The sequence below is a fragment of the Carcharhinus amblyrhynchos genome, chromosome 5 (assembly GCF_965287045.1).
Source record: "Carcharhinus amblyrhynchos chromosome 5, sCarAmb.v2.hapA, whole genome shotgun sequence".
NCBI classification, from domain to species: Eukaryota; Metazoa; Chordata; class Chondrichthyes; order Carcharhiniformes; family Carcharhinidae; genus Carcharhinus; species Carcharhinus amblyrhynchos.
The window spans coordinates 98,111,188-98,135,944 of NC_137328.1; the positions used below are offsets into that span (position 1 = coordinate 98,111,188).

Sequence of the window (24,757 nt, forward strand, 5' to 3'; positions counted from 1 at the left end):
CAAGAAGGCATATGGTGTACTGGCCTTCGTTAATCGTGGGATTGAGTTTAGGAGTTGGGAGGTAACGCTGCAACTTTATAGGACCCTTGTCAGACCCCACTTGGAGTACTGTGCGCGGTTCTGGTCGCCTCACTACAGGAAGGATGTGGAAGCTATTGAGAAGGTGCAGAGGAGATTTACAAGGATGTTACCTGGATTGGGAGGCATGCCTTATGAAGATAGGTTGAGGGAGCTAGGTCCCTTCTCCCTGGAGAGGCGAAGATTGAGAGGCGACCTGATCGAGGTTTATAAAATGTTGAGAGGAATAGATAGGGTGAATTCTCGGAGGCTATTTCCCAGGGCTGAAATGGTCGCTACGAGAGGACACAGGTTTAAGGTGCTGGGAAGCAAGTACAGAGGAGATGTTAGGGGAAAGTTTTTCACTCAGAGGGTGGTGAGTGAGTGGAATTGGCTGCCGTCGGTGGTGGTAGAGGCGAACTCGCTGGGGTCTTTTAAAAGACTTCTGGATGAGTATATGGGATCTAATGGCATTGGAAGTTACAGATAGTTCTATGGCTTGGTAGGTATAGATGTGATCGGCACAACTTGTGGGCCAAAGGGCCTGTTTGTGCTGTAGTGTTTTATGTTCTACGATCCAGTAAACACGTTTCTTTTCAATCCATCTAATTAACAGTAGAGTCAAGAACTGCTGCTCTACTCATTCATCTTTGAGGTTGCAGTTGATTAATGAATCCAAATGGGGATAGGAAAGAAAAATGGAGGGATTTCAAATACCTTTTCCACCATGTTGCCTTCACCGCAATCTTTCAATTCTCCTAAAGACTTGGGTTCTTCAGGCTCATTCTCCAACTGATCAACAGGTGTTCCGTTCACAGATTCATTCACTTCCTCATCCACTCCTGTTGAATCCTGAACTACTACTTCTTTATCCCTCATTGTATCTTGAGCAATTTCTTTCCCAGGCTTTGTCGAATCGGAAGTAACCTCCTCTTCAGTCTTTAATGACTCATGAGGAATTTCCTCCTCAGCCTTGTCTGAGTCCTCGGCAATCCCCTCCTCAGCCTTGTCAGAGGGTTCAGGAATAACCTCCTCAGCATTGGTCGAGTCCTCGGGAATCTCCTCTGCAGCCTTGGTTGAGTGTTCGGGAATAACCTCCTCAACCTTGGTTGAGTCCTCAGAAATGTCCTCTGCAGCCTTGGTTGAGTCCTCAGAAATCTCCTCTGCAGCCTTGGTTGAGTACTCAAAAATCTCCTCTGCAGCCTTGGTTGAGTCCTCAGGAACTCCTTCCACAGCCTTAGCTGAGTCCTCGGGAATCCCCTCCTCAGCCATGGTCGAGTCCTCGGGAATCACCTCCGCAGCTTTAGTTGAGTCCTGAACACTCTGCTCTGTCATTTCACAGTTTACTGGTTCTGGAATTGTTTCAGATGAAGATTCCTTACCCTAAATTTAAAAACAGATAATAAATTAGTCCACCCTTACTTTGAAATTCACCACAGAAATATTGACTTTGCAGAATGAGGAGTGCAAGTTTGTACATTATTTGAGACCATCTAGTGTGGTTTACTTTCTCATTCACTGCAACCTGAATAATACCAAATTACCAACACAGGCAGAAGAATATTTGAAAGCATTTCTATAAAATCGACAAGAGTTTGAACTTCGCCCAAAGGGCAGTATAATAGGAACTTCTAGCGTAGAACTTCAATGTCCTAAAAACAGATGAAGATGGAGCATAACAGAGTCTGAAGTTTAGCAGAGATCAATCATGCCTGGCCTCTCGTCAGTTCTGCCTTCGCTCAACATTCGTAGTTAGTGCAGGAGTAGGCATTGGAAGGTCCTCTCCAAAATAGGTAGGAATTTCATCAAAATATGGAAGTGGAGCAAGAACTTCCAATGTGCAGCTTCACACCCTGGGAGGACAGACCAGGTAGCACTAAAAACTGGAATGTGATATTCTACTGCTTACCGACTTCTCTTTCCCTTTATTCTTGTCCATCATTTCATTATTTGCTGCCATTTGGCAGAAGTTTGGTAATAGGTTGAAATGCTTTTTCTGGGAATCTCCAAAGAATTGTGAAACAACTTTAATTATCCTCTACCCTTTCAATTTTACTTCAATACAATTCCCACTTCCAGCAACTCTGTTTCCTAAGCAATTCAAGCCTTGAGATGAGCACGCCACTGTTAAGACCAGTATTTATTGCTTGTCCACAATTGCCCTTCAAATATCTGCATTTAGACAGGTGGATGATTATTACAACTGAAAAATTGAGCCTGAGTATTTTCTCATTCTAATAGGATTCACATCATCCAGGGAAAAGCAGCCCACCTGATTGCTACCCCTCCCACAAACATTCACTCCCTCCATCATTGATGCACAGTGGCAGTATCAGGCGACGGTGCAGAGGGACCTCGGGGTCCTTGTGCATGAGTCGCAAAAACCCAGCTTGCAGGTGCAGCAGGTGGTCAGGAAGGAGAATGGGATGCTGGCCTTCATCGCGAGGGGGATTGAATATAAAAGTAGGGAGGTCTTGCTGCGGCTGTATAGGGCATTGGTGAGGCCGCAGCTGGAGTACTGTGTGCAGTTTTGGGCGCCGTACTTACGCAAGGATATTTTGGCCTTGGAGGAAGTGCAGAGGAGGTTTACTAGGCTGATGCCGGAGTTGAGGGGGTTGAGCTATGAGGAGAGGCTGAATAAATTAGGCTTGTACTTGTTAGAGTTTAGAAGAATGAGGGGAGATCTCATTGAGACGTATAAGATGATGAATGGGATGGATAGGATAGAGGTGGAGAGACTCTTCCCGCTCAGAAAGGATAGTAGGACTAGGGGGCACAGCCTCAAGATAAAGGGGGGGCGGTTTAGAACGGAGTTGAGGAGGAACTTCTTCACTCAAAGGGTAGTGAATCTCTGGAATTCTCTGCCCGTTGAAGTGGTGGAGGCTACCTCGCTAAATATTTTTAAGATGCGGGTTGATGGGTTTTTGATAAGAGAGGGGATTAAGGGTTATGGGGAGAGGGCGGGAACGTGGAACTGAGCCACGACAGATCAGCCATGATCTTATTGAATGGCGGGGCAGGCTCGAAGGGCTAGTTGGCCTACTCCTGCTCCTATTTCTTATGTTATGTTCTTAAGACAAACTGCAGGAACACACCAAAGCTCCTCAGCCAGCGCCTTCCAAACCCATGATAATTACCATCTAGAAGGACAAGGGCAGCAGACACATGAGAGCACCAACATCTGGAGGTTCCCCTCCACTACCCTGGACTTGGACATACCACTGCTTCTCTACCAATGCTGGGTCGAAATCCTGGAACTCCCTTCTTCATAGCACTGTGGATGTACCACATGGACTACATTGGCTCAAGAAGGCAGCTCACCACCACCTTCTCAAAGGCAATTGTGGGCAGCATCGTGCCACAGTGGTTAGCACTGCTGCCTCACAATATCAGGGACCCGGGTTCGATTCCCAGTTTGAGTCACTCACGGTGCAGAGTCTGCACGTTTTCCCAGTGTCTGTGTGTGTTTCTCTGGATGCTCCGGTTTCCTCCCACAGTCCAAAAGACATGCTGGTTAGGCGCACTGGCCATGCTAAATTCTCCCTCAGTGCACCTGAACAGGCACCGGAACGTGGCGATTAGGGGATTTTCACAGTAACTTCCTTGCAGTATTAATGCAAACCTACATGTGATACTAATAAACTTTAACTTCAAATTTTTAGGGATGGACAACAAACACTGACCTAACCACATCCCAAGAAAGAATTAAAGTAAAACAGTGTCATAATTGTGTAGATAAAAATCAGGCCCTCTTCCTTTCTGAGAAATTTACAAAGGCATTCTTACTTTATGTTTACAAAAAGGAGTACATGGAAAGTATAAGACCAAAACTAAGGTTGCGGCATTTCTAGCTGTTCCCCACAACCAAAGAGTACCATACCATGTTTTTTTTAACCTTACATTAGATCATAGAATCCCTACAGTGCAGACGGAGGCCATTTGGTCTATCAAGTCTGCACCGACCACAATCCCACCCAGGCTCTATCCCCATAACCCCATGCATTTACCCTAGCTAATCCCTGCTGACACTAAGGGGCAATTTAGATGGCCACTCTCCCTAACCCACACACCTTTGGATTGTGGGAGAAAGCTACATTTCCTCAATGATTTTTGCCAAAATAATTCTCCAGCTGCTGAACAGTCTACTCCACACATTCTCAATCCTCTGTATCACTTGCAGATTACCTTAACATCCTGTTCCAAAAGATCAGCACGGCCCAACACAACATCAGTTACTCCAGCAGGATCCTCGGGAGTTGCACACATTTCCTGATTTCCAATTGTTTGTGGAGCATCTGCATTTCCATCTGCCCCCACTTCCGAACTGGAAAACATACATTTCTCTTACATGAGACAGTTAGTAAAACAAGTCGCTTTAACGACTTCATACGTACATTACACAAGTACTGATATCAAATGAACATTTTCATTAAGCTGCAAGAGGGGACCAAAGCAATGTTGACAACTTGAAATTTCAGACAATACATGTCCCAATCTCATACCCAAGTATGAGGAGAAGTTGAGAATGAAGTTGAGGAGCCAGGAAATGAAAGGGAAAGAAAGAATGCTACATTTAAAAAGAAAGATTTGCTTGATATAGCACTTTTCATTGGACATCTCAAAGCACCCCACAGCTAATGGTGCACTTTGTTTGAAGTGTAGTGGCTATTGCAATATGGAAAATACAACAGCCAATTCTGCGCAATCGGCAATGTGATAATCACCAGATAACATACTCTTATTATGTTGATGGAGGGATAAATATTGAGCAAGGATCCTAGGGAAACCTCCCCTGCTCTTCTTCAAAATAGTGCCATTGATCTTTCACATGCACCAGAGTAGCACATGGCCTCAGACTAACATCTCATCTCAATGACAGCACTTCCATGTTCAATGTTCCCTCAGTACCAGACTAGAGTGTCAGCCCCGACTTTTGTGCTCAAGTTCTGGAATGGGACCTGAACTTAGAAAACTCAGAGGCAAGAGTGCTATCAACTGATAATCAATGTCAATATTTCGTTTTCTTTATAGAAACTGCCTGCTTTACCAAGTGTTTCCAATTTTAAAGTAACCAACATGATCAGAGGAACGGTTCCCAATTACCCAAGCAGCATCTGTTAGAAAAGAGAATGCTTGTGAAATGCAATGGGTTCAGCTGATGAATGCACTGTATTCCACAAGCACAATAGCTTCATTGTCCATCATAATAAATTAAGCACCATCAATTAGAGGTTATCTTAACATATTTCATACATCCACAGAGAAAGCTCAAAGGGTGAAATAAGTGGGGATCAAATTCTTTAGCTTCTACCTGATTTTCTCTTCTAACTGGTTAAGGTTTTCTTTGGCCCCCAAAAACAATTTACAATCTTGAACAAAATCATTCTATCAGCACAAATTCAGTACTTAGCACTTAGTGAACAAACATCCGATGCCTGAGGTTTTCTTTAAGGAAAGGTTTCCTCTGCTCAAACTTAGACACACAGGTCGGAAATTAGAATCATAGAATCCCTACAGTGCAGAAGGAGGCCATTCAGCCCATCGAGCCTGCACTGGCAACAGTCCCACCCAGGTCCTATCCTTGTAACCCCATGTATTTACTTTGTTAATCCCCCTGACACTAAGGGGCAATTTAGCACGGCCAATGCACCTAATCCATACATCTTTGGACTGTGGAAGGAAACCAGAGCACCTGGAGGAAACCCATGCAGACACAGGGAGAATATGCAAACTCCAAACAGACAGTGACCCAGGTAAGGAATTGAACCCAGGTTCCTGGCGCTCTGAGGCAGCAGTGCTAACCACTGTGCCATCGTACTGCCCTAAAATTAAAATACAATTTTAAATCCACGGGAAACTCGTTGGAATTGTACCAAGCAAATCAGTTTTGTTTAGTGGTACATGAGAGAAACTGAGAAAACATCAGACACATTCACATATGGTTCTTCTTTAAAAATTTGTTCATGAGATGTGGGTGTTACTAGCTACGCCAGCATTTATTGCCCATCCCTCTATATCCTCAAGAATATAGTGGCAAGCTGCCTTTGTGAACTGCTGCAACCCACGTGGGATAGGTACACCCATGGTGCTGTTAGGAAGGGAGTTTTAAGATTTTGATCCAGCGACAGTGAAGGAAAGCTGACATGGTGGCAAACCTGCAGGTGGTCTTTCTGGGTGTTAGAGGTCGATGGTTTAGAAGGTGCTGTTGAACGAGTTTTGGTAAGTTGCTGCAGGGCATCTTGCAAACGATGCACACTGCTGTCACTGTGTGTTGGTGGTGGAGGGAGTGAATGTCGAAGGTGATGGATGGGTTGCCAATCAAACAGGATGCTTTGTCCTGAATTGTGTCGAACTTTGAGTGTTGTTGGATCTGCATTTATCCAGGCAAATGAGTATTCCGTCAGACTGCTGACTTAGAACCACAGAAAATTACAGCTCAGAAACAGGCCTTTAGACCCTTCTTGTCTGTGCCGAACCATTTTTTGCCTAGTCCCACTGACCTGCACTTGGACCATATCCCACCACACCCCTCATCCACGAACCCGTCCAACATTTCTTAAAATGTTAAAAGTGACCCCACATTTACCACTTTATCCGGCAGCTCATTCCACACTCCCACCACCCTCTGCATGAAGAATCCCCCCCAATATTCCGTTTAAACTTTTCTCCTTTCACTCTTAACGCATGCCCTCTGGTTTTTTTTCTCCCCTAGCCTCAGTGGAAAAAGCCTGCTTACATTCACTATCTATACTCATCAAAATCTTATACACCTCCATCAAATCTCCTCATTCTTCTATGCTCCAGGGAATACAGTCCTAACCTATTCAATCTCTCTCCGTAACTCAGCTTCTCAAGTCCCGGCAACATCCTTGTGAACCTTCTCTGCACTCTTTCAACCTTATTTACATCCTTCCTGTAACTAGGTGACCTAAACTGTACACAATACTCTAAATTCGGCCTCACCAATGCCTTATACAATCTTAACATTACACTCCAAGTTTTATACTCGATACGCCGATTTACAAGGCCAATGTACCAAAAGCACTCTTTATGACCCTATCCACGTGCCGTCACTTTTAGGGAATTCTGTACCTGCATTCCCAGATTCGTCTGTTCAACTGCACTCTTCAGAGTCCTACCATTTATCCTGTACGTTCTATTTTGGTTTGTCCTTCCAAAGTGCAATACCTCACTTGTCTGTGTTAAAAACTTGTGCCCTGTAGATCGTGGACAGGCTTGCCATAGTAGTTGTATGGCTGGTTCAGTTCAGTGATAAATCCCACCATCCAGGATGTTGATGGTTGGGATTACAGCAATGGAATTGTCATTGAATGTCAAGGAAAGATTGTTAGACTCTCTCGTTGAAAATTTGATTTATTATTGTCACATTAACATACAGTGAAAAGCATTGATTTTTGCGCACTATACAGACAAAACATCCGTTCATAGAGAAGGAAACTAGAGAGCGCAGGATGTAGTATTATAGTCATAGCTAGGGTGTAGAGAAAGATCATTAAAGCACTGTTAGAGAGTTTAAAAGAGTTAGAATGAAGTTTTAGAGGCACAGAATGAGAGTAAAAGATAGAATTAGAAGGTATGCTGGGCACAGCTTGCAAGAAGTCATCTCACTCTGGCATGGTTATTGCCTGGCATTTGTATGGTGCAAATGCTACTTACCACTCATCAGCTCTTGCCAGAATATTGCCCAGGTCTTGCTGCATTTGGACATTAAGTGCTTCAGTATCTGAGGAGTCACAAATGGTGCTGAACATTGTGCACTCAGTGAACATCCCCACTTCTGACCTTATGATGGAAGGAAGGTCTTTGACAAATAAGCTAAAGGTGGTTAGGGCCTAGGACACTATCCTGAGGAACACCTTTAGCAATGTCCCAGTACTAAGATGACTGACACCCAACAATCATAACCATGTTCCTTTGTGCTAGGCTGTTCCTTGATGCTGCACTTGATGTCAAGGACAGTCAATCTCACGTCATGGGTTCAGCTCTTTTATCCATGTTTGGATCAAGGCTGTAATGAGGTCAGGAGCTGGGTGTCCTTGGCAGAACCCAAACTGAGCACAGTAAGTAAGCTATTGCTGAGTAAGCATTGTTAAATAGCACTGTTGATGAGACTTTCCATCAATTTGCTGATGATTGAGAGTCGATCAATGAGTTGGTAATTGACCGGGTTGGATTTGTCCTGCTTTAGGACATAGCTGGGCAACTTTCCATATTGCCAGGTAAGTGCCAATGTTGTAGCTGTTTAATTAGCTGCGCTGTGTACAATAGGTGCAATTACCTGTTTAACTGATCCTGAGGCACCGCTGGTACTAATTCCCCGTCTTTATCATTTAAACGCTTTTGTTCGGCCTCAAGACGATATTTTCCTGACTTGGAACGCTTGGATTGACTGCTTCTTCCCCGTTTAGCAACAGGTGGTCTTGTTAGCTCTGGAGACATATATTTTATTGGAACATGGGAGGTCATGAGTTAAGTATTTCAAAAACACCAAGATAAAATATAAGCAACAGCCATAAATGACAAAGATTAATGGTGTACATTAAACAAGGGAATCAATTTAAAAAGGACCATCGTATTGGATTTCAATAATAAATGAAGATTAGCTTTTGTGTGCACATCGAGATGTGATAGATTAGCACTGGAAAATAGGAAAGCTCTTTTTTTTCAGGTCAGCTAATCTCTCGCAAGGCTAACTAGACTGCAATCTCAGGGGCAACAATGTAGGTTGAATACTTTCCCCATACCATGATTATGGTTATTCTAAGCAAGACCAGAAGAATCTTGAGTTTTGACACAAATGAGGAGAAATTGGGGTGAGGGGGGGGTGCTGTTGGGGTCTAGGTGGGATTGCCCATTCTCTCGCAAGTTGCCAAAATTTATAATTCCTTAAAACGATTACTCTTTATTTACGGCAAGTATTGACACATTTGGATCTCCACATGAGATTGGAGCTGCTCCTCCTTCTGAACTGACTGTTTTCTCAATCATGTGATCTGATATCATTATTACCTCAGCATCATGGATGCTTCTGATGTTAACCTCACTCTACAGGTGGTGACAATGGTAGTTTTCAAAAAGGATAGAGTTACTGGGAGAGAGGAAAGAGAGCCATTAACAACGTCACCTAGCATGGCAGCCAGGAAGATTATGAAATTAGTCTATAAAAGCAACTGAAAGAGTTCATGGGAAGTGGGAGCTTGGAGGAAAGGCAGGGGAAGACAAGAGAGAACTCCACACTGATGACAAAACGAACTTGGAATGGGTGAGCAAAACATGAGACAGAAAAAACAGTTCAAGCTGAAATATCTAATACATACTAAAATCACTTTTACAGAAGTTTTATTTCAAAATGCACACATCTGAACATTGCAATGGAAAATGCATTCCAAAAAGTGTAAATATTTATCAGTTATACCTGTAGAGGGGGCCATAAGCAGCAAATACAATGTTCAATGTCTGTCATATTAACTGCAAAAACTTCTACTGACACTATGTTTATAATCAATAAAACTTACCATTTAGTGCTTATGTATAGTGATTTGATTAGACTATGATCTGCTTTTGCACTAAGTGATCAACTGCTCCAGTTAGGGGTATCAGAAATTTTAATTTACAGTTCACATGCAGCAGTACTCTTCAAAAGGCATACATTTCTTCATGACCACCAGACCTCTCAAAGTTTTTTTTTACAGGGGTGGCACGGTGGCACAGTTGTTAGCACTGCTGTCTCATAGTGTCAGGATCCCGGGTTCAATTCCCGGCTTGGGTCAATGTCTGTGCGGAGTCTGTACATTCTCAATAACCTTGATAACCCTCTCAATAACAAGCAGTAATTTTGATTTAACACTGCCAATTTATGGGTTTTCTGGAAACTAAAATCTTCAAAATCACATTGAGGGTGGCACAGTGGTTAGCTCTGCTGCCTCACAGCTCCAGGGACCCGGGTTCAATTCCAGCCTTGGGTCACTGTCTGTGTGGAGTTTACAAGTTCTCCCAGTGTCTGCGTGGGTTCCCTCTGGGTGCTCCAGTTTCCTCCCACAGTGCAAAGATGTGCAGGTTAGGTTGTTTGGCCATGTTAAATTGCCCCTTGGTATCTTGGGGAGTAGCAGGGGAAGTACCTGGGGTTAAGCGGATAGGGCTTGGGTGGGGTTGCAGACTCGATGGGCTGAACAGCCTCCTTCTGCACTGTAGGGATTCTATGATTTTATGACTGGCCATGCTAAATTGGTTCTTAGGTTAGATGGATTAGCCATGAGAAAGGTATGGCATTACTGGGATAGAGCCTGCGTAAGTTACTTTATCAGAGAGTCAGTGCAGATGCAATGGGTTGAATGGCCTCTGCTGTAGGGAATCTATGATTCTATAATTGTGATTTATGGATTGAAAACACAACCCCAAGATTATACAGGGGCAGGGAGAGACAGAACAAGATTTCATCCTCTGAGCTCTAGCGTTTTTCTAAACTAGGATGTGTTGGTTGTAGAAGAGGCAGGAATCAAAAATACTTTTTCCAAAACAACAATCTTTTTTCTTCAGTTGAAGGATAAACCCCTGACTCTGGTAAATCCCTGGCCCAGCAACAGCAGATGGAACCTGGATATCAGCTACTAACAAACTGAGACTTCAAATAATTTAATCTCCTTCAAATTAAAGTAAAAACAAAGTCCTGGAATTGGGCAGAGAACTCTGCGCGGAACAGGGAATGAAAATGTCATCAGGGCAGGAATGTGGGGTTGAGGTTACAATCAGATTAACCATGATTTTATTGAATGGCGGGGCAGGCTCGAGGGGCCAAGTGGCCTACTCCTTCTCCTAATTGGTATATTTATATGGCACAGACCCCTACGATTTACTCATCATGGAGAAAGAGATTCAGACTGAAAACCACAGAAAATCAAGTGCCAGTTTTGATACCTTGCCATATAGAACAAAGGGCAGCTAGTCTCTGTGGACATAGACTCTCAGAGAAACCCAGAGAGAGAAAGAAGCTTCTGGGCAAAGAAGCAGAGAAGTTACTGCTGTCAGGGCAGGATATTTGGAAGAGTCAGTTTTCTATTGAGAAAGAAAAAGCCAAAACAGCGATTCTTTGTGAAACAGAGGAAAATACAATTGAATTAACCTCCAAGGAGAACTGCTTTTCTGTTCAAAGAGATAAGATAGTTGGAAATTCAAGGACCAGAGAGTTGCAGTTAAGGGCCTGGTGACTAGATGTCAATTCAAGGATACTCAGAAGGTTGAATGAAGGGACTTTCAAAAGACACTGGAAGACTTACCCTAGTGTGGCTGGGGAAAGGGAGCCTATTGAAAAACAAGGAAATGTGTGGGATTTATCTACAAAATTACACATCTGCTGTAAGTGTGTAACACATATCAATGGGTGATTAAGTGTTTTTGGTTGAATTAATTAGTTAATGGGGAAGAACTGTTTCTGAAGTTTGGTTTAGTTATCAGAATATTAGTTATTACATATTGTTTAACCTCTGGTTGAATTTTGTTCCAGTAAAAATTTAAAAAGTAAAATCTCGTGCAATTAATTCCTGTTGGGAAATTCATATACAAGTTTATTGATTCTACGGGGATCATAACAAATTATATAGCAGAATCTACTCTTTAGAAGAAGGTCAAAGAAAGGTAATAGACAGCAATAGACTACATTGTGAGAAACTACAAGCAATGCTCAACTGCAGATACACAATTTACAAAATGGACTGGCACATCATCTCACCTTCAGAAAGGACTGAAGAGGCACCCAGCAATTCTCGGTGAGCATGTAATTCAGCCTGAAAAAGATAATAACGTTATAACATCAACCTCATCCATAGACTGATCATTCTCAATATTTCAGCTTTTCTATTTTCTGTCCATCTCACTAAAAACAGAAAAATAGCAAACACCTTTCATTCATCAAAATAGCTTTGGAAAGAGAACAACTTTTTATTCCTGTCGGGCCAGATTCTTAGCTCTTTGGATTCCAGTGAAATGTTTAGGCCAGGTGGATTGCCTCCCATTACCCTGAAGAATGTTGCTCCAAGCCCCCATCCCACACAGTCTCTTTAAACATGTATTCATAGTCCACCTTGAAGATTTGTTTATGTTTACCTTATCCAAAGTAAAGCTCTTTCTCATCATCCCAATACCATCTCATGCTATCAAGGCTGCCATTAACGTTTTGCCTAACCCACCACAGCTGGTTTATTTTCTATTAATTGGAGTACGCGGCTGATTTTGTTACAGGTATACTACACGTCTGGAACGCTGTTCTTGAATACCCTGGTGAATCATTTGTCTTTGACTTAGAACCCTTCAAAAGGCACTGGATACATCAAAACAAACATGCTCCAAAGCTATCCCCGTAACTAACCAGCATTCTTTCTGGTTGTATCAGCTTGGTACGTCTCCTGCTCTGCCCAAGATCGCAAGGAACTACAAAGAGCCACGGATGAAACCCAGTCCATCATGCAAACCAGCCTCCCATCCATAGACTCTATCTACACTTCCCGCTGCCTCAAAAAAGCAGCCAGCATAATTAAGGACCCCATGCACCCCACACATTCTCTCTTCCATCGGGAAAAAGATACAAAAGTCTGAGGTCATCTACCAACTGATTCAAGAGCAACTTCTTCCCTGCTCTCATCAGACTTTTGACTGGGCTCACCTCGCCCTAAGTTAATCTCTCTCTATGCCCGAGCTATGACTGGAACACTACATTCTGCACTCTTCTCATTTCCTTCTCTATGAACGGTATGCTTTGTCTGTATAGCATACAAGAAACAATACTTTTCACTGTGTACTAACACGTGATAACAATAAATCAAATCAAAAAGCCTTCTTATTCTCAGCTGATAATCGATCCAGTAACCCAAACTGCTCCACTCCCCTTTAGCTTAGGGTTCTCTTTTCATAGAATCATAGAACCCTACGGTTCTGCACCGAAGACAATCCCACCCAGGCCTTACTCCCACATCCCTACATATTATACCCACTAATCCCTCTAACCTATGCATCCCTGGACACTAAGGGGCAATTTCTTAGCATAGCCAATCAACCGAACCCTTCAGTTCCTTCTTCATACCAGTAACGACCCCCACCCCTTGCTCCACAGCACATTTAGCCCAATTATATTTCTCCTTGCCGATTCCATCCTCCATTTATGGATTTATTTCAGTTTGCACGCCCTGCATATTTTCAGTTCTAATCTCCAACCATCCAGATCTTGATTTCCCCTCAATAGGGCAATAAAAATACCGTTTCTTTCACTTCAAAAGACAGTTCCTTTGTGCCTCTGGTAAATTCCCATTGTTGATCTCTGAAGGCCCTACCCCTTCATCTAGCAAAAGCTTACATCCCCTCGAACCTCAAATGGAATTCTGACATTTCCTCCACTGTTAAAACCAAGAAGTTCCATTTCTCTTTGCTGCCCAATACCTCTTTTCCCAATAACACTCAATTCTGCTGAGGCCTAGCCTGTCTCCAGTCTTGAATGTTGCTCTCACAGCAAGCAAACTCTTCCAACATTTTTTGCACTCCTGATCAGGATATTCAAATATGTAGAAAAGGCAAATCATCACTCTCCTCTAATCCACCATCTTTCTTGCCATTGTATTATGATCAAAATTCCTCTGAGCTTTCCTCTCCTGTTCCCCCTGAGCTAAATTACGAACATACATTTATTATATATAGCTTCAGAATATTCCAGAGAGGTACTGTCAATTCTGTTCTTTTGAGAAGTGTAGTCACGGTTGTAATGTAGATGATTGCAATGGTCTAGGAACAGCAGGGTTTGGCAAACAATAATGACCAGTGAATGGACTTAACTGATATTGGGATACCAGTCTCATCCCCCCTCTCTGCTTTGGAATCTTAATATCCACCCAAAAAAACTAATTGAGGTCTCAATTTATCTCATCCAAAAGTCAGCACCTCTGATAATTGGCATAGATATCCAGTCTCACTCAAAAATAGAAAATGCTGGAAAGTCTCAGCAGCTCTGACAGCATCTGTGGAGAAAGAATAGAGCGAATGTTTCGAGTTGGGATTACCCTTTTGTCAGAGCCCTCACATCACTCATTTGTTGACGCAGACAGCACATCAGCTGACTCTACAATCATGGGGCCATTAGAGCTGAACTTAAACCTGTCCTCACTCAAATTCCACATCCTCACTCTTTCCAACGAGGACTACAGGATAGGAATCAGGAATGGGAACATTCTGGCTGAAATCCACTACAGGTTTGAGACTACGTTTAATGTGTAACTGTACTAATTGAGTTACCCAAAATGCAACAGAATTCCCTAGCCCTAAATTTGCTGGAAAAATACAGCCGGTCCATTTCAGAAGGTGGCGACCAATTGTACATTTGGGATGAAGATTCTCCTCTTACTATTTCATGTTCATCAGCATGCGAGACATCCATACCTTGAGGACAACACAAATACCAAGTGTACATTTGTAGAATTTTCTGCCTTTATTTTGCGTGTACATAGTTCTACTTCAAAAATGTGAACTAGTGAACACTTTTTTTCCTGAGGTGAGTTTGTTGATGGTTAGTTTGAACTTGCATTTTCATTTAAACAAAATCAAATTGAATAATATTTCAAGATTTTTTTTAGATCTAGAAATAGGGGAATTCTGATGAAAGTGAAGAAAATTCCTACAGGAGAATTCTATTACAACAGGAACAGGAACAGTAAATAGTAGTCAGTAGTGCACTGCTGATCATCTCCATTCGTGAAACAATCTTAAGGAATTCCTGAACAAGTCAGCAAGATTCACTTTGAAGATACTAAAGACAGTGACTTGCTCTCTAAAAAATAACCTCCATTTCCTTGGTTCCCATCATTCTGGACTCTCTCAAACCCACCCTATGCCAGCCATTCTGTATGAAGAGAAACTCAGCAGGATGGGACCTACAGACAACTCCGAAGCATTTGGTTTCTTCTCCACTTTGTTAAATGGTTGCTTTCCAGTTTCATACTCTGTTAAGCCTAAGGATGAAGATTCTCCTTTTACTGTTTCTTGTTCATCAGCATGCGAGACACCCATACCTTGAGGACAACACAAAATGACCAGATTGTTAAGATACTCCACAGAAAACTAGCAAAACATATTTTCTATACCATGGGAAAAAGAACAGGAACATTCATAGAATTCTACAGTGCAGAAGAGGCTCTTTGGCCCATCGAGTCTGCACTAACATGAGACAAACACCTGACCTTCCAGCTGATTCCACTTATTAACACTCGACTCATAGCCTTGAACGTTGTTACATTGGATAGGCACATGGAGCACATCAGAATGATAGGGAATGGGATTGCTTGATCTTGGGTTCGGACATAGCTCAGCACAACATCGAGGGCTGAAGGGCCTGTACAGTGCTGTACTGTTCTATGCCAAGTGCTCATCCAGGTACTTTTTAAAAGGACATGAGGAACCTTGCTTCTACCACCCTCTCAGATCGCACATTCCAGATCACCAACTTCTGGGTAAAAAAGGTTTTTCTTTATATCCCCCTAAACCTCCTGCCTGTCACCTTGAATCCTGTTCCCTCATTGTCCTGAGGTTGCTAGATTGAGCTCCCAATGTGCACTGATTACCCTGATTCAGCATACCGATTTATGATAGTTCCAATTTTGCAGGCCTTTAAAAGCAAATGGTTTGAAATTCAGGAATAGTATGAATGAGGCACGCTTATTCCCCATGCCTGATTCACTTACTTATTCTCGTGTCACACACAACTCCAATACTTAGGTATTTTTGGGGAGGGGGGAGTGCAACCTCTGCCCCTGCCTCCAAACCCCATCCCTTGTGACCCCCACCTCCTGATTGCATCCTCCTCTCATTCATCTGTGCCATCGAGACCCTCGCTGATCCAGGGTCTCAGTTGGATACATTTCCGGCCATTGCGCAGCCACCACTCCTTGGGTGGCATGGCCCGTAATGAAGAGTTGCTGATTAGCTGACAACGCTCATGAGGGCAGGACTGTTGCCCTGGAGTCCTTGGTTGCCAGAAAGGCCCGCCACTTGGACTCTCATTGGCTCTTCTTCCAGCAGGCACTATTCCTGTTGCCTGGATTAAATTTGTACACTTCATCTGCAATGCGCACATTTCAGTCTATTTATTTATTATTGTCACAAGTAGGCCTACATTAACAGTGCAATGAAGTTGCTGCGAAAATCCCCATGTCACCAAACTCTGGCACATGTTCGGGTACACAGTGGGAGAATTTAGCGTGGCCAGCGCACCTAACCAGCATATCTTTTGCATAGTGGGAGGAAACTGGAGCACCCTAAGGAAACCCATGCAGACACGGGGATAATGTGCAGTCTTGCACAGACAGTGACTCAAGCTGGGAATCGAACCCGGGTCCCTGGCGCTATGAGGCAGCACGCTAACCACTGTGCCACCGTGCATTCTGATGGGAATCAAGTACAGCACAAGTTGTAGAAATCATCTTTCACTTGAAATTCCCAGTATGTGTGGATTTTAGAAAACAAAATGGCAAATATATTTAGCTTTAATGTGGGGAGAATGGGAATCAGAGATAACAATCATAGGCTTCAGATTGGTAATAGAGATCAGATCAGGAGACAAAGACTCTGGCAGAGTTGAAGTTGGCTGCATTACCTTTTAAAGGGAAGGTCTGTGTCAGTAGTCTGTCTGCAACACAAACTCGCTGAAATGGGTGTCCAACACCTTCAACCTCCCACAGAAGGCTGTGGTCATCAGGATAATTGTTCAAATACTTCCTGCAAACTGAAGAAATGAAGGAGCTGAGTATAATGTGATAAAGAGTGTTGTAACAGCAGCTGGACTGTTTTGGTTAATGAAACAATACCATTGTAAATGCCCGTAAAACACTCTGCCTCTCTCCTCTCCTTTAACACCTTCAGCATTCCTTGCAACATTATACTACTTTGAAAGGTGCTAAATAATTTATTAAAACATACATGAACATTGCTGGCTAGGCCAGCATTTGTTGCCCACGCCTGATTGCTTTTAATAAGGTGATGAGCCGCCAACTTGAACTGCTACAGTCTGTGGAATGACTTCCAGGATTATGATGCACCAACAGCGAAGAAATGGCAACATAGATACATTTCAGGATAGTGTGCTCCTTGAAGGAGGACTTGCAGGTGGTGGCATTCCCTTCAGTCTACTGCCCTCGTTTTTCCAGGTGGTAGAGGTTGCTAGTTTGGCAGATTTTGTCAAAGGAGCATTGACAAATTGCTTCAGTGCATCTTGTATATAGCACTGTGTGCTGTCACTATGCACTGGGCGTGGAGGAAGTGAATGTTTAAGGTGGTGGATGTGGTGCCAATCAAGCGGATGGTGCCAAGCTTTTTAAGTGTTGCATTCATCCAAGCAGATGGGGAAATCTCATCACACTCCTGATTTGTGCCTTGTACCTGGGAGCAGACAGGCTTTGGGGAAATCAGAAAAGGAGTTACTTACTGCTAAATTCCCAGCCTCTGACCTGTTCTTTTTAGCCACAGCATCAATAGAAGATGGTCTACTTAAGCTTCTTATAGAACTCCTATAGCACATAAGGAGGCTATTCAGCCCATTGAGTCTGCACTGACCACAAACCCCACCCAGGCTCTATCCTCATAACCCCATGAATTATTCCACTAGTTTCAGCAATAATAATGATGTTGAAAAGCAATGGGAGATGGTTAGATTCTCTCTTGTTGAGATGGTCATTACCTGGCACTTGAATATTATTTGCCACTTCTCAGCCTAAGACTGAATGTTGTCCAAGTCTTGAGGCACATGGGCACGGGCTGCGTCATTAGTTGAGGACTCTTGATTGGTACTGAACATCATGCTGTCAGTGAACAACCCTACTTCTGACCTTGGGAGGGAAGGTTATTAATGAAACAACTGAAGATGTTCGGGTCCAAGACACTCCCCTGCAACCGGTTATTGTTATGATAATACGCATTCCTGAAACCTCATGCAACACCAGCAGTAACTGAAAAAGATTCTGATAGAATAGAAGTGTTTTGGATAAACTGGGATGATCAAGCCAAGGGGATTTACTTCACAACACTGATGTTCAGGACTTGAGGTTTTGAGTGTTCCTGTAGGGGTTTTTGGTATATTTTAGTGAACTAATCATTATTATTTTAATGATCATAAATTGCAGATTTTCTGCAGTAAATTCCATCTTACTAGAAATTTCACCAGTTAACTTTTTTTCTAAGCTTCAGCATGTTCCAACAATTCTACTGTATCAGTTTGTCAAAAACAAACACTTTTTCCAAAGCAAAATCTATTTCACTTTACCTCCATACATAGAGGGTGAGAGTGGGTATTTCAAACCCAGTGCATCCTCTGTGAAACAGTCGACAAAATCTTCCAGAATCTGCAGACCATATCCTTTCCCACGATGCTTCTTCCTCACAAAGATGGTGTCTAGTATTGGCAGCTGGTAGCACTGAGTCAGGAAGGTGTCGCATTTGCTTCCTACAAAATCAATATTAAAAACATCATCATCATGGTGGCTGTAAAACAACTGTGAAAAACTTGGCATACAAATGTACTGAATGGGGGTACAGACCAAAGAATAAAACTGATGCTTTCTCTGCATTGTGGGCTCATGGTTCATAATCAGCATCACTATCACTGATTAGAGAAGAACAAGGCCAAGACTTTCATCAAGAGCCCAGATCCATAAAGGGATTACGTGAGCAGGACATTGTTTACACTGCTGGAGAGAACTGGCAATTTGATTGAACTTTTGTGCTTGTGGTAAGTTTTTTTCTGTGTCTTATTTTGTCAATGCCTCAATATATTTAAGTGTGTCAAGTGCTTAAAGCTCCTGGTATTGAAACTTTAATGGTTTACTTGATTGGCATTTTATATAGAATGGTAGAAATGCCACAGGTTTTTTTTTCAAATTGTGAATGGGTGCCTTTTCCCCCCTCCAAACGGTTTCAAACATGCCATTGTTACTATAGGGTTCATTGGCTCTGTCCATAATGTGTACTGGTTGTATGGGCATTGGAAGACCATGAGTTGGCATGGGGACTGTAAGAGGCCACTAGAGATGGACAAAGACGATTTGGCATAGGTAAGACCATAGCCTGGATGAATGAATGAATGAAAAACTCAGTTAGTAAAAAAGGTCCTTTGAGGCTGATCAGAGTTAACATTCTTAGGAGGGAAAGAGCAGGGAGAAAAAAGAGAAGTCTAGATATCAAAACCATTACAATATTAAATTTATGGCCAAAAAAAAAGTTTCTTAAACATTTAAATTTTTATTTCCTCACATTAAATTATCAATTGTTAATTCTGAAAAAAAATAGGAACTCCAGCTCCTTTCAGCTATTAAAATGATCTCCTGAGCCCATGCTGTTCTATAAAAATAGAAGTTATTACAGGAGATTCAGTGTTCAAATTCAGAATTTGAATTCTCTTGCTGGCTGTTCCTTCAAACAGAATATGGCGGGGTTGGGGGGAGTTTATGGAAACATAGTATATGGGGTGACTGAATTAGGCAGGATGTGAAATTTGGAATTCCGCCATGGTGGGTTCAGATGCAGAGATAAAGTCCATGGTGTTTTGCTGGTTTGTGGCAGGTTCTGACTCGTAATGTGTTTGCATACTGTGATTATTCATTAGCATAAAATGCTTCTTTCCCAATCACATTCTACCTCCAAGTTAAAATAAGCAGATGAGAATCCTGTTGTGCCAAGTGCACGTTTGTTTAAAGGCAGCATGCATCCCTTGGCTGTGTGTGCAAGGTCAGTGATTTTCCTCGCTTAACTCTACAGCACAAGGGATATGGGGTGGGGGGGAGAAGGGGAAGACGACACACAAAACAGTGAGATCTGAGGCATGGAGAAGGATTGAGTGGAGGACAAAGGGTGTGTCAGGGGACATGGAAGAGTGAAGTTTGGATGGTTCCAATTGCAGGGCAAATATCCAAATGGAAGTTTGAACTCCCTGGCCAGTTGCCGGTTAATCCTTACCTGGGGACTGCCAGGAGCAACATTTGGGGGAGGGGGGGGAGGGGTGTTGGTGGAGGATGGTGGTATATTCCCCCCGCCCAGTGCAACACAGTGGTGAGCACTGCGGCCTCACAGCGCAAGGGACCCGGGTTCTGGCCTTGGGTCACTGTCTGTGCACAGTCTTCACATTCTCCCGTGTCTGTGTGGATTTCCTCTGGGTGCTCCGGTTTCTTCCCACAGTCCACAGATGAGTGGGTTAGGTTGATTGGCCATGTTAAATCGCCCCAAGTGGTGGTGGTGGTGGTGGTGGTGGTTGGGGGGGGGGGGGGGGGGGGGAGGGCAGATTAGCAGGGTAAATATGTGGGGTAACGGGAATAGGGCTTGGGTGGGATTGTGGTCGGTGCAGACTTGATTGACCAAATGGCTGCCTTCCACACTGGAGGGATTAATATCTCTTACAGTCAACAAATGATGATGCGGACATGAATAAAGTGAAACCAATACAAAATACAGTTAACTCTCGCCATTCGTAGGGGCTCCGTTCCCATGAAATCTCGCAAACAGTTTTTAAAATATGACTAAGATAAGTTCCAGACTTGCAGAGGCAGCACTGAGTTGGGCAATATTGTGGTGCAGTACCTGTATACAACAGGCAGGGAGTCTCAAGCAATATAATCAGTGAAGAACCTGCCTGTTCAAGTTCTCATCCCTTTGCACCCTGTTCCTGATATAACCACCCCAATTTATTAAATGGAGCCTCATTGGCCTTGAAATATATTGGCAGCCCCTCGTGTTGAGGTGGGAATAACCGATTTGTGATGGATTAACAGAAGCCTCAACATGAAGAAATCACAGATAATTGAACTCTGCTCACATAAAGGGAGATGCGGTGTACAGAGTACAAAGCACAAGCAAGTGAAAAACACAAGACAGGAAGATGCAAACGGTGGGACTTTGCTGTCTTTATGAGTGAAACATGAATTTGAAATAAACACAAAAGGTGGCTTTGATGCTATGTTACAGAATTAACTTAAAACACCTTGCTGGAGTCAGCACACAGATTCCATCTACAGAAAAATAAACAAGCCCACTAAGATGCCTCGACAAGAGCCTAGCATATGTTGGGCATCTCTGCTGCAGGAGATTTAGTTTGTTTTAGATACTGTACTCAGGTTAAAGAATCCCAATAGAAATGTTAAAATTCAGGGAGGAATGGATAATGTATCACCAGAGCACTGTTGCTGCAGTACAGGAACCACTGCAACAAGGCACCACAGTTACTTTAACAGCATTGCTCACCCAGGCAACCACTACCATCACATATAAACAGCAGCATTATGACAGGAACAATTAAATTCATCTCAAAGTCACACACCATTCTGACCTGAACATACAATATTGCCCTTTCTTCATTTTGGACCAGTAAGAAGTCTCACAACACCAGCTTAAGGTCCAACAGGCTTATTGGTAGCTTGAGCTTACGGAGTGCTGAGTGCAGGATTTGGTTCACAAACAGGGCATAAATATACATAAACTCAATTACAAGATAGTAGTTGGAATGGGAGTCTTAAAGAGGTAGTAGTGAGGTTAAGACTCACATTCCAACCATTATCTTGTAATTAAGTTTGTGTCTATATACGCTCTGTTTGTGATCCGAATCCTGCACTCACCTGATGAAGGGCCAGCGCATCGAAAGCTCATGCTACCAGATAAACCTGTTGGATTTTAACCTGGTGTTGAGACTTCTTACTGTGCCCACCCCAGACCAATGCCAGCATCTCCACATTTTGGGTCAATTCAGAATCCTGGAATGGTTACAGCATAGAAAGAGACAATTTGGGTATTATGCCAGTGCCAGCTATCTGCAAGCGATATTTACCTGCACCGATTCCCCCACCACTCAGTAGTTCTGAACTTTTCTCCCTTCAGTTAATCATCCAACTCCCTTTTGAAAACCACAATTGTATCTATCTGTAAAACAATCGCAGCCACTGCATTCAAGATCCTTACTCTTCACTCATGAGAAAGATTTGCCAAACATCTTATAATCGGTGCCCTTTGGTTCCCAACTCTTCCTATCTATTCTCTCCTGATTTTGATCACCTCGATCAAATCTCTCAGCCAAGGAGAACAACCCCAGCTTTTCCAATCTATCCATGTAATTCATTCAATTTTGAGAATCCTTTCCATACACTCTCTGAAGCCTTCACATCCCTCTGAAAGGGTGATGCAGAGAAATAGAAACTATAGTGTTTTGTAAAGATTCATCATAATTTCCTTGCTCTTGTATTCTATGTCTGGGATCTCAAATGCCACTTTCTCTACCAATCAACAATCTTTGTGTACAGTATCAAGTTGTTGTCCCCAAAAACTGATATTTTTGTGACTGTCCTGATGAGTGCAAGATGAAAAGCTTCAACAAAATGCATTTTTTTTTAAGAAATCAATACTATGGTTCACAATTGTTCCACATTTTGGCTTGCACCCTGCACAAGAAAAGCCATGATCCTAATATTGACCACTGGGGAAGCCCACCGTCTCGCACTGCTTTGTTTCCACTGAAATAACTAACTTTGTCTTCACGATATCACTGTGTCTTTTCTTCCATAGGTTTTAATTTTGCTCACAAGGCTGTTCTGGGAAACTTTATCAAACACCTTTTGGAGAACATCAACTCTACTACCTAATCAGAAACCTCATGTTAATTTAAACAGGTTCACCCTTGATGCTGGATTTCATTAATTAATCCACATTTATCCAAGTGACTTTCTTTTTGCCACCTGTGAAATTAAGCTGACTGCTGTGCAGTTGTTGGGCTTATCCTGAAAACACTTTCTGGACAAGGATGCACCATTTGCTGCCCTCCAGTTCTCTATGCATCATCCTAGCATCTAAGGCGCATGGAATGATTATAGCCGGTGGCGCCACTATTCCCATGCAACAGCTGGTGCGCAGGGGACAGCCGCCGCCGCTGCCACCACCACTGCTGGAGCAATTGTGACAATGAGAATCAAGCATGCTGAGAACTTTGGTCAAGTTATACAGATGCAGCTTAGAAGGCTGTTGCAAGTGGTGACCTGCCTGTGGACTGTGACTAGTCACTTCCTGTGTTGACCAAATAAGGAAAGTTGTTTGGGTTATGCTAGACTTCTTGGCAGTGATTTCCCATCATGTCCATACATGGTTGAGACTGAGAGACTTGTGTAGTTTGGGATGAACGTTATGGATAACTTCATTGACCATGATCGAACATTGTGATCGATTTCCAGTGATATCATTGGTTGAGTGCCAAAGAACTTTCTGGACAGTTTTAGAATAAAGGTGGGCTCTGAGACTTTGTCTCCAGTGATGACTTGAGCCTAACCATCGCAAGTGTGCCCTGAAGGACATCTTCAGAGCAGACAACCATGAAGAAGATTCTACAACGTGAATGGACCTGTCCAGTTTGCTCAAAAGCTGGGGTAGTATTCATTTTCAGTTAAACAGTTAAAGTTAAGAGTTGAAGTTAAGAGCTAAGGTGTTGCAAGCGTTGCAAGTTTAAGTTTGGTACCTAAAGTGTTAAATAAACAAAAGTTTAAGTGAGTTTTAGTCAATTCCTGTCCTTTGGTTTGTTATACTAAACCAAGCACTTGGAAAGAAGATAACGTAAGTACAGCCAGTCCTAAAAGTACAACCTTTTAGCAATCTCCCTCCTCTTTCACAATGAATTTGGCAGCATCTTCTTGTTTGATAAAGACAGACACAAAAATTTAGTATCTCAGTGATGCTCCCACCTCCATGGGCATGTCCCCTTTTTAAGTTTCTAATTGGCTTCATTCAAACTTCAGGATTCCCTAACGTTAGCTACTCTAATTTCTCATTGCTTCTCTTATTTTCTTCTGCTTCCCTTCTGAATCTTCTATATTTAGCCTAGTTTTCCCCTTGCATTGTCAACCTGCATGCATTCTTTCGCTGCTTCAACCTGTTCTTGATGAGAGCTCTGGTTTGTCCTACATCACCCCCTTCTCAAAACATACATGAACAATCTCCTCTTTAAAAAGAGAGTTTGTTGTCCTGTTATGGTTCTGTCTGCCAGTCCATTATTCCATCAGCCATGATCTTGTTGAATGGCGGGGCAGGCTTGAGGGGCTGGATGGCCTACACCTGCTCCTATTTCTTATGTTCTTATGTTCTTACCCAGGCCAGATCCATTCTCACCCAGTTGAAATTGGCCCTCCCTTAATTAATTTTCAATAGATAATCAAAAAGAAAAACTTTATTTTTAATTCTTGCTAGGTCATTTCAGGGGGTAGTTAAGAGTCAACCGTAAGCTGTGGAGTCACATGTAGGCCAGCTGAGGATGACAGGTTTCCTTCCCTAAAAGGACATTAATGAACCAGAAAAAAACAATTCTAGATATTTTACTGAATTTGAAATGCACACCTGCGGGGCCCCCAATGCAGTACCCTGGGATTACTTGTCCAGGGATAATACCACTACGCCTGTATATCCCCCTGTACATTATAATCATTGTAACTCAAGTCTTCTCCTGCTGATACTTGATCCACTTTACTCAGCACAGGCTATAGAATCAGATCCAGCAATACTGCCTTCCCTATTGGACTGGAAATGGACCGATCTAGAAAATTCTCTTGAACACACTACAGATATTCTTGCCCCTGCTCTATTCTTCTGAGCATCATGATTCTGCTTTGCCTTTTATATCATTACAGTGGTGCTGAGGCAC

The 24,757-nt window shown here is 42.7% G+C and overlaps 1 protein-coding gene across 8 annotated transcripts in view; it reads right to left on the reverse strand.

Annotated features, from left to right (window-relative positions):
• The window catches only part of LOC145343219 (soluble lamin-associated protein of 75 kDa-like), a 93,112-nt gene that overhangs the window by 20,575 nt on the left and 47,780 nt on the right, over positions 1-24,757 (reverse strand). For all 8 annotated transcript variants that reach the window (XR_013886691.1, XM_080189280.1, XM_080189279.1 and 5 more), the window contains 7 exons: positions 18,365-18,544; positions 16,703-16,831; positions 14,989-15,122; positions 11,804-11,858; positions 8,357-8,507; positions 4,243-4,381; positions 775-1,440 (listed from right to left, as the gene is read on the reverse strand). Coding sequence is in view for 7 of the 8 variants with exons in the window: in XM_080189280.1 (XP_080045406.1) it covers positions 775-1,440; positions 4,243-4,381; positions 8,357-8,507; positions 11,804-11,858; positions 14,989-15,122; positions 16,703-16,831; positions 18,365-18,544 (1,454 nt within the window). In the remaining variant the exon portion in view is untranslated. The remainder of the gene's footprint in view (positions 1-774; positions 1,441-4,242; positions 4,382-8,356; positions 8,508-11,803; positions 11,859-14,988; positions 15,123-16,702; positions 16,832-18,364; positions 18,545-24,757) is intronic.